General features: G+C 43.6%; 1 protein-coding gene across 5 annotated transcripts in view; it reads right to left on the bottom strand.

Annotated features, from left to right (window-relative positions):
* Positions 1-2,707: 2,707 nt before the first annotated feature.
* The window catches only part of SERTAD2 (SERTA domain containing 2), a 119,595-nt gene continuing 111,342 nt past the window's right edge, over positions 2,708-10,960 (bottom strand). For all 5 annotated transcript variants that reach the window (XM_058428670.1, XM_058428672.1, XM_058428671.1 and 2 more), the window contains exon 2: positions 2,708-7,976. In XM_058428670.1, the coding sequence (XP_058284653.1) occupies positions 7,028-7,972 (945 nt within the window). In that variant the 5' untranslated portion in view covers positions 7,973-7,976 and the 3' untranslated portion in view covers positions 2,708-7,027. The remainder of the gene's footprint in view (positions 7,977-10,960) is intronic.

Genomic DNA, 10,960 nt, shown 5'->3' with positions numbered 1-10,960 from the left:
CCAGACAATAATCCCCTTCCCTCTCCGGGCCTCAGTTTGCACATCTGTCAAAAAGGCCCCTTTGGTGGGAAGATCTAGCTCTATGGTCACTCCCAAGTCTTAAGCTCTCTGAATATGTCCACTCTTGTGTAACTTTCCAGACTACTCTGCCCCGTCTGGCCCTCGAAACCCCACCTCCAGCATTCTGCGCCCTTAGGACTCCCCTGATGCCTATACCATATTCATCTTTCCAGAGGTGTGTGTCCCCAGTCTAGGTAGCCCTGAGCCTATCCCATCTATGGTCAGACGCTGTTCTAAGTATTGGGAGAGTTGCGAAGATCAGGATTTGCCAAACTTTTTCTGTAAAGGGCCAAATAGCAAATAGTTCAGACTTCGAGGGCCATGTGGTCTTTTTGCAACTACTCAACTCTGCCATCGCAGTACGACAGCAGACAGGGCAACACACAGATACATGAGCGTGGCCAGGTTCCAGCAACGCTTTTCTTACAAAAGCAGGCAGTGGACAGGATCTGGCCTGTAAGCCACAGTTTGCCAACCTCTGTCAAAGATAAACAACACAGGGTTGCTACTCTTAAGGATACAGGGAGTACAGAGACAACAAACTGCACAGCTAATCCGAAGACGCAGCAGGACTTGCTAAGTGCATTTGCAGAGGCATGGAGCCCTAGGAAAGCCCAGAAAAGGACAAGGCTGGTTTTGACTCCGGGCATGCAGAGAAGGTTTCATGGACAGGCATTTGAGTTTGGCCTTGGAATGCCGGGCAGAATTTCCACAAGCAGAAGGGGCAGGTGCAAGCAAGGACACATGGAGGCAGGCTGCTGGTGCGTGCTGGCAAAGCAGCACATCCTGAGGGCAAGGGTGGTGTGAACCTAGGACCCAGACAAGAAAGATGTTGAGTGCTGGGCTTCTCTCATTCTATAAAGAAAGGTGAACTACAAGATTGTTTTTTCTTCTTTTCATTCAACAAACGTTTTGAGTGCCTACCATATGCTGGGCACAGCTCTAGGCATGAGGACAGATATGACATTCATAATTTGCATTTTCATTGTACTGTCAACATTTTCAAAGAGCTCTGGGAGCCACGGCTTTATCTCATCCTCATAAATACAGATTGAATGATTTGCCAAAGTTTTATCATTAATTAATAGCAGATGATCCTAATTCCAGATACAAACCACTCTACTGAACAACGGACCCTCCGTCCTAGTTGCCTGGTGCTTATCTCCGCGGGGTGTCTGGAAAGTGCTCGCCCTGTTCTTCTGCCCCTGCATCAGTGTGCTGGGGCTGCTGAAACAAAGTGTCTGAAACTGGGTGGCTGGGACAACAGAAATGTATTTTTCTAGAGCTGGAAGTCCAGGATTGAGGTGCTAGCAGGCTTGGTTGCTTTGAGGGCCGTAAGAAAGTGTCTGTCCTACGCCTGTCTCCTGCCTTCTGGTGGTTCACTGGTATCTTTGGCACTCCTTGGTTTGTAGATCCACCGCCCCAGTCTCTGCCTTCACTGTCACATGGCCTTCTCCCTGTGTGCGTGTATGTATTCAAGTATCTTTTTATAAGGACATTAGCCATTGAATTAGAGCCCACACTAATAACCTCATTTTAACCTAATTACCTCTATAAAGACCCTACTTCCAAATTAAAGTCACATTCTGAGGTACTGAAACCTATCTTTTTGGGGGAAACAATTCAGCCCCTAACACCTCCCCGGCACTTCACACCCCACCCCACATTCCACTGCTGATTGAGCTGAACCTTCACTTCCCAGGTCTCACACATCCAGCCCTTTTCCCTCGCCAGTGGTGTGGTGGCCCAACCACACCAAAATAAAAAACTGCCCGGGCCAGGTGAGGCCAGATCCCATGACTCCATCCAAGATGGCCCAGTGGCCAAGGAGGTTGCACAGGGTCTCCCCCACTCCCTGCTGGAAGACAGCAGGGGCAGGGTCCAGATGGTATCATCAGTGGGTACACCTGGAGGACGTGCAACAACCACGTGACCCACTGGCATTTTAGAATGTCAACTCCAGCATCAGGGATGGTAGAGAGACGATCACGGCAGGAAGACTGGTCAGGAAGCAGGTACAGCGGTCAGAGGCACGGAGGGAGGAAGGGTCTGAGCTGGGTATGCTATGGTGAGGATGGAGAGGTGGTGGCAGAGGGAATGACATGGCTGGGACCGCAGAACAGGCTGCAAGGGTGGGCAAATGAGCCAAGCGTGGAGCAGAGTGCTTAAGACAACGAGCCCACAGAAGAATCAGCCCCCAGGGGAAAAGAGAGCTCTTTAGGCGCAATGAGTGTGCGGGAGCAAAGCTTGGTAGATACTGAAGTCTGGAGCTCAGGAGAGAGGCAGGGGCTGGAGACCAGTTTTGAGGGTCCTGAGTGGATTAGATCGCCTTGGGAAAGCAAGCGGCAGCAGGAATGGAGGCTCAGTGAAGTGCAGTCATGGGCCAAATCCTGGAAAAGACAATGTTTTAGAGAGAGCTGGGGCACAGATGTGAGAAAAAGGAGGTCCAGAAGGGTCCAAGAAGTGGGAGGAGAACCAAGAGAGAAGGGTGGTTCCTGAGACCAGGAGGGTTCAGGAAGACCAACAGCACCCGCTCCTGCATGGCCCTCCTGCTGCTCTTTCTTGCTGGACTTTGCTTAATGTGAGCAAATTGTCACAAATAAGCTGGTGGAGCTCCCATCAAAAGAAAACTTCAAGCATGCCTCTCTCATCTTTTAACTGTTTATTGTATAATATAAAACTACAAAAGTAAGACTGCTCATTTCCATGTACATTTAATCTGTCCAATTGTTTAGATTACAGCCCAAACCTACATGTGAATACAGTCATCTGGGTTCCGATGTAACGTCTGTAATATTGCATAGAAAAGGCACAGCTCTCAGGTCTGTGGGGGAAAGGTTATACCTCCTTTTTGACAAAAGCCCTCCTCAAAAAACATGCACCAAACATGTCACTATGTACATCTTTTTTCAAAATCTCGGTCATGCACACATATGGCCTGCATTTCTCTTCCAAAACTTGTTATCCCCAAAAGAAGTCCAACTTTTTATTGGCTTTGTCTGCAATAGCATTTGATCCTGGCTAATTTTCAAGAACCATTCAGACTCATTCTTAAAAACACTGGAAACAATTGTACATAAGCAGGATGCACACAACTCCATGCCTCCAGGTGCGGGGCAGTTACAGGAAGGTAACCATTTACAGCCAGAAAAGGTTAAATATGCTCTTTTCATTGTTTTCAGAAAACGTATAAAGGTCCAATTTGTAACAGCAAGGTTTTCAAATTAAGACAATTCACATAGAGTAGAGTAGTAATCGCTGCACAAAGTAGAGTCTCTTTTTTCTTTTTTTACATCTGTCATTTAAGAAGGCTGCCCTGCGGTATTCATAATTCATTGTTTACCGCAAAGGTGGTTAATAAATTTAAGCTTTAAAAACGATCTGTAAGTTGATACTTTGGCTCTTTGGAGCTTATTTCATTAAGAAATTTTCCTTGATTGACCTCAGGGCAGCTGGGGCACTCCAAGGGGCTATGGCGATAAAAAGCTCAATTGGTAAAGACACTCGAGAGGTGCAGAGGAGGCTCTGGCCACTGCTCACCCTTTGGTATGAAGAAGGGTGCCCATGTGGTTGCCCCTTCTGTCATCCAGAGAAAGTGCTACTAAAAAAACTTTAAAAAATATCAACCCTTTGATGCTTTTCTTAAAAATTTGGAGGTATTAAAACATTCCTCATACCTTTTGCATATTTCAAATAGACCCATATTAGAGAAGAGTAAAAATGAATGCGGACTGTGCATACAATGAGAAGACCCGGGGGCCTGGCTTGGACCCCCTTTTAATACAGATTTACATTCCTACAAGAGAATACATTCCTACCATACATTCTGCACATGTTACGATCCAGATGTTAGCGCTCCACAGTAAAATAAATATATTTACACAGAAAAAAGGAATAAATAACTTATGGGAAAAAAAAACTCACTTCAAATTCAAAGCTCTTACGATTCTGCTCCCATCTTGTCACTTCATTGCACATCACTGTCAATAACTGTCCTCTCCCAGCCCCAGCTCGGCTTTCTCGTGAAGGCACCTCAAGCTGCCTGCCTGGCCCTGGATGCCGTGTGGTGTCTTTCATAAAGGGGAAGGCACTGCTAGAAGCACATCCCACACTCAAACTGGGACTTGGAGATCCCACTCCAGCTCCTACTGTTCCCTGTTGGGACATCACTTTGTAAGAATAGGATGCAAAAGCAATTAGAACCCTAGATCGTTTTGATCTTTCTGAAAATGGGCTGCTAATTTTCCATGTCTTTCTTGTTAGACTTTGAGTATCAGGGATTTATGGCAACGGTGTCAGAGTTAAAAAGCATTTGCCTGCTGTTGTTGGGGTTTTTGTTTTGAATTTGAAGCCCAGCCTTACAAATACATGAGAGTCAGAGAACCAAGTTTGGGCAACACTTCTCCGTGCTTATTTGAACTGTTGCCCAACATATGGGATTTGTTTAAACACATGATTTGCTAATCCAACAAAAGTACAGTTGTTGTAAGTTACTGTAAATCAGTTTTTAACAATGGCAAACCCATTGTTTTACCCTGTTATTGTTCAGAATCATCAATACTATTGTACATGTGTATGTAGGTAGATGTGTGCAGCATGCAGCAGGTTTGCCAGGTCCTCCAGTTATAGAAAGCATTGAATCTGGGCAGACTTGTTCTCTGTAAGAAAGGGAAGCTCTTAAAATTAACAGGCACACTGACACTGGAAGCATCTACTACAACCCTCACCTCAGTTACATGGTCCCTGGTCCTATTAAAGGAAATGACACACCTGTAGCAGTACGAGGTGTCTGTGTGGAGGTTGCTTGTAGGAGAACAAGTGCAATTTGATCAGTTTTGCACTGGTCTACTGAGTTGATAATTAGCCTTTAAAACACATTCAAGTGGGGGAAAAAGTAAATTAGAATGTAGAAAGACTTTATCATATCATACTCAAATCTTTTGCTTAGATGAGCAGTTCCTTCATCACAAACATCTTTGCTTTGCCATGTGCATTACAAAAATAAAACTATCTATGGCTTGCTTAAAGTGCCATTTTATAAAGTTGTCTTTTTTAATTAGCCAGAAAGACCCAATTTTATCCATGGCAAGAAGTGAGCAGAATTGGTGACTGAATATTGACAAATGACCAACAACAAAGACAACAACAAAAACAAAACAAAATCCCATAATTTAAAAATTTTTAAATAAATATAAAAGTTATTCCTAAAGAAGCCATCTGCATAACAATATAGGTTGTAACCTGCACTCAACAGCTAAAGTACCATTGGAAGAAAAGAAAAAACTGAAACAAGAAGGCCATAAACAGTTTCGGCAACAAGCAGGATACATTGCAAACTTTTTAAAATTAAATGTACACCACTAGGAATAAAAAGCTACTTCTCAAGTGTGTCCTGGGAGATAAGGTGATGGGGGAAAGAAATTGGGGGGAGGAGGGAAAACATGCAAAGTCCTGTCTGAGTTTTGGGGTAAAACAGCCTTGACAAGTGTAAAGTAGCTGATTTAGGAAAGCAACCAGATGGGAAGCTGTGACGTAATGTGATGAACTCCAGGTTCAAGAGTTACACATGTTCTAAGAGTGCATCCCGGGCCGGCCGAGGTGAGCCAAGCTCACTGTGGTGATCACGAAGATGCCATTTTCAGCTCTCAGCAACACAGGGAAAGCTCTAGGGAAAGGAAGCTGCAGAAGACAATTTAGCAACATGATGGATGCCTTCTGGGGACATTTTCTTCTTTAAGGGCCCTAAGCATTGCAACAGGGCTGAGTTCCATGAAGAAGTTGGTTGCTTTTCATAAAATTTTGTTCGGATGTAAAATTTCAGGTCATCATAAAAATTATGCCAAAAAGGAAAGATCTGGGTTTTCATTAAAAAACAAAATAAAAACAATTAAAAGCGCAAACTTGGCATAAATACACTCTTAAGAAAGACGGTAGCTTTACCCTCAAAAGAGAACCATCACTTAAACCCCCAGCTCCACAGCCATCTCCCGCCAACTGCTTAATGCAAGTTTGATGAGCACATGTGGCTCTGGCTTTGGAAGTCACAGTACTGGCGGGTGTTGGTGCCAGGGGGTCAGTGCTTGTGAAATTTGGGTGTGATATCACCTGGCCCTTTCTTAAAGCACTGTGTGTGTGTGTTTATGTGTGTGTGCATGTGTGTGCCTGTGTTTGCATTTGGGGACATTAACTGCAGATTGATTTGATCCAATTTTCTCTTGCACCATACACATATAAAACATTACAACTCTATAAAAGTACAAGTGCAACTTGTACATCTAAAGTTTGCAGGAACTATGTGAGCAAATCCTATCAAAATAGCTATCTCATATGTATAAACAGCATTTGTTTTTAGAAAAACAATATCATAAACTGCAGAATCTGTACAAAAATATAAAATAAATTTGGGCAGCAGTTTTCTAAACAGCCATGTAAATGCAACACTTACGAGGAGTAGTTAATGCCTCTAAAAAGGCCGAATTGCCAAGTCAACCTATACAGGGCGAAAATGCCAGAAAAGGTACTGAGATTATCTAAATAAGATATATATATATCTTATTAGATATATATATATATATATGGTTTTCTTCTTTACCTCTTGCAATAAAACTTATAGAAAAAATAGACAAATATGCACATGCAATTTACAGCTTTTCCAACTTAATCCTTGTGCTTCACTTGAACTGTTTATTTTTGTCATTCAACACTGCAACATTGTCTTTGAATGGATTCTTTCCTATACCAGGGTAGTAGGTCTCTGAGGAACCACTCAAAAAAGTGTATTAAAAGTGGTCATACTTGGATGAAGGCACTCCAACTCTGCTCAAAGCAAAAATTAGTGTGAGCCTGTTGTAAAATTTTCTTTTTCTCTGAAAAAGGCAAGCAAGGGTGCATGCACAGTGTGGAGAACTGTCAGGGTTATGGGAACGCTCTGGGGTCTGGGTGGGCACAGTCGCTGGGTCCCTGGGTCTTAGGACCCAACAAGCACCTCCATGATGTGGTCCAGCTCTGTGAGGTCCATTTTGAAAGGCTGACTTGGGGCAACAGGCTGACTGCTGTAAGGAGCCAGAGTTTTGAGGAGGTCGTCGGCAGACACAGGGGCCATTTTTGAGGCTGTCCCTGATGAGGAAGTGCAGGGGTCAAAATCATACATGGACGTATCAATGTCAGCAAACAGGATGTCATCCAGGGTCAAGTCTGTCAGGAAACCCGTGGACGTCGTTATTTCAAAATTCCCAGGCAGAGAGTCCATCAGTTTTGAGTCATCTGCACGGCTCTCTTGAGGACCGTCGGGTTTCTGGGTGCTACCCTCGCTGGAGGTCCCTTTTACACTGTCAGTCGCAGCCGCGGCCGCCTCTGTGGAGGTAGATGTGGGACAGAGCTCCTCGATCTCGTCCAAGGCGGAGGAGAAACTGTCCTTTTCTGGCAAGAGGACTGGAGGTGACAGTTTGGTGGGAGCCGTGGGCTGTATGGCCTGGGAGGTGCAAAACGTGTCATCGTCGTCCTCGAGCAGCGAGGCCGGGGTGAGGCAGGCCTCCAGGGGCGTAGTGCTTCCGAGGTCGCAGGGGTGGGAGGACGGGGACGCCAGGTGGCTGAAGACCGGCGGGGCCTCTCGGTAGCTGTCGCTGGGCTCGGCGGTGGGCTGGGAGGAGGGGGTGAACATGGGCCTCAGGCTGCCTTCCTGTTTGAGTTCCTCCTGGATCCGCCTCAACATGTTGTTAATTAAAACGGTCTTTTGCAAGCTGGGCTCTGTCAGGGGCCTGTGGTTATAGAGTTTCATAAGGGAAATGTTGAAGATAGTCTGGCGCTGTAAGGTGTAAGACACCTTGGATGGACCGTCACAGGGAGACACGATTTTGCCTTCCAGCCCATCTTCATGCTCATCAAACTTCCGTTTTCCTCCTTTACCCAACATGTATCTGCAGCGGGCAGAGAGAGGAAATGGCATTAATCACATGAAAGCTGATTTCTACCATAAAAAAAGAGATTGATTTAGAGGGCAGGACTTGGACCTCAGTTTCCTGCCCAGGGTTATTTACAAGTACACGTGGATTAATTAGGGGTGGGAAGAAGGAAGACCTTTTACAATAAGAGAGAGTTAGAAAATCCACCTTTGTATGCCTGTGGAGCAATTTTTATCACTAGGTAGTCTGGTGAGTGTATTTCTTGAGAAATGTGTACGACACAGACAAGTTAAGAGTCACCATGGAAACCATGATTTTGACTTTCTCAGCTCATGTGCTTGTGTTCGCCTAAGATTATCATGTAGGTTCAATTTCCCTCCCCCAAGTAGATTTATTTTTAAAGCCCAAGAAAACACTTACTATGACCTAAACAGATATAGGTGTCATAGATTACAGCTTGAGCACTTCTTAAAGGATTAAAAGAACCAAGATAAAGAAAGGGAACATGTATAATTTGGGTAGAACTGTGTGTGCTTTCAAAACGCTTTTCCTTCCTCATTAAGCATAGAGTCTTTCTGCCTGGTTGGTGACATGTGGTAAAGCACTGCGCCTGTGTTAAATGACCACAGTGACTGAGCCGCCACCACTTTTCATTCTAGAATCAAGTGGAGGAATGCGTATTTCCCAGCCTAAGTTTTTCCTTGGCTCAATTTCATCCACGCAGTTATGTTTGAAGACAACTGGATTAATTTTAAAGTAATTAGCTCTGATTATAAGCATTGCTGTTTGGGTACTTGAGACATTTCCTAACAAACTACCTCCTGTGATTCCAGAGATACAGGCGTATTTTGAGGAAACCATGACCTCGTATCTCAGACCCTGAGAATCTGGTAACGGGTTGAATTTTAAAACTGCAGCGAGGAACTCCTGCCCCATCTTGCCTGCTGCTCACAGGCCAGGCTGTGTCCTCTCTTGCTCTGGCCTTAGTGAATACATTTTATCATCTGGTTGTCACCTTCTGGGGAGTGGTCCTTCCAGCTCTCCAAGATCATGTGACATCGTCACCACCTAATTTCAGAACTTCTACTGTCTAAACAGAACAATCTCAAGTCCCTTAGCCTTTGCCTCAAAGATCTCACTTTCTAACCATTTAACAAGAAACCTGCCTTTTGGTGTTCAGACCAGGATCGTGGTTCGAATGAAGCCAGGCCCACGCTTGCTCCCTCACCGTCCCCGCCTCCAGCTACAGCACTCTCAGGGACTCCTGCTAATCCTGTCCTCAGTGTGACTCACTCTCATGTCTTCATTTATAGGCAACTGCTTTATAGTTATCCAATTTCTCTTCTAAAGGCCATTTACCTTTTAATGAACTGCTTCAGCTGATTGATCACACCTCATTCAATCCTTTATTAACTTATCCACATCTGCACTGTCGTAGGCACTTGGCCAGGCCCAGTGGGGAGTCCCACGGGAATACCCTGGCCTTCAAGAGGCTAAATATCCCCTCCTACATCTGATCACCATTTTGAATTTCAAGTCTCGACCTAAAGAAATAAGGCTAAACGGAATATAAACTTCACAGAACTTCTTTCTCATACTTTGTCAGAAAGCAGGCCATGCTGCCCTCAAGGCCAGTATACAGGTGGACATGAAGCCTGCCACTTGGGGTAACTGTCTTACCTCATGTCTCGTGAGGTCTCCAGAAGAGACAGATGAACAAGCTGCAACCTATCAACATCAGAATCGGCTTGAGATTTGTTAATGCTTACGAAGAATGTGGAGTTACTTGCGTGAAACATTTCCCCTCATTTTGTTAACATTTAAAAAATGGCTGTCAATCACAATGACCAGTCCAGTAATTAACTGTTCTCCAGGGCAAGAAAGGTTATGATAGTAACAGCTGGTTTGTCTAATACTTCACGTGATAGACATATTTCCTACTGTTTAGTGCTAAAAGTCTCATTTGTGTATTTACTTTGCAAAGAACATTTCCTATCTAAAGTACTTGTTTAAACTTGAAGGTGAATCAGAGTGGAGGTGGTTTCATCTCACATTGCAAAACATTTTCTACTTCATGCATCAGAGGTACTACTGGACAACTGGGTTTTGAAACATGTAACTGTATTCATAATTATACTATTGGTATTTGCTTATAATTTAAGCATTTAAATACTTATAGAAAAATTTCACTTTTGCTAAAGAGCTAAGTGCATTTAATCTCATATAAAGTTCTAAGATCTATGTTATGTTATAATATGATCATGGCAACACACTTAAATGTGTGAGTACACAGATACATACACACTCTAAAACAGTGTTTCTCGAAGTGTGGCCACAGGTGGTGCCTGTCTGCGAACTGTTACTGGTCCATGGTGAGGTATGTAGAGAGAGACATTTTATTATTTAGAAACTTCTACAGCAAATTTACACAGTAACTGTTATGTCTGTACATGGAATTTTTTTAATGGGGCTTCTATTTTCCATAACTTTGTATTTTTATTTCATTCTATGGTAATTATTTTTATTGTGCCTTACTAAAGTCTATGAAAGATTGGGGGGCCAGGGAACCAACAGAGCCCCTCGTCACAGAAAGCTTGAGAAGCACTGTCCGTAAGTGTAAAACAAAATACAACCAAAAACAAACTAGCTTATCGCCACTGTGGATTTTTATCAGTTTTCTGGAGGAGAGGAACATTTAGGGAAGATGGTGTAGACTCTTCTTATAGTCATCAATGCAGAATTGTCTTTTTAAGACTTGTTACTAGAACAAACAACAGGGCTTTTTTTAATAATGCATTTTTCTAGAAATAATCACTCAATCTACAGAATTCACCTATTTAAAAAGTATACAGGCCACACAAAATACTATAGGCATTTAGTAGAATTCCCATAGCTGAAAGAGATCTTTGGAGATATTTTCAGAAGGATTTCAATGTGAGAAGCACCTAATTTCCAATTAGAATGATCCAGCTGGCCAGAGCTGTGTGCTAATCCTAATG

The sequence above is a fragment of the Hylobates moloch genome, unplaced genomic scaffold, assembly GCF_009828535.3.
Source record: "Hylobates moloch isolate HMO894 unplaced genomic scaffold, HMol_V3 SCAFFOLD_15, whole genome shotgun sequence".
In the NCBI taxonomy this organism is placed as follows: domain Eukaryota; kingdom Metazoa; phylum Chordata; class Mammalia; order Primates; family Hylobatidae; genus Hylobates; species Hylobates moloch.
The sequence above is the reverse complement of the archived record's forward strand: the minus strand, read 5'-3'. Positions and strand labels throughout refer to the sequence as shown.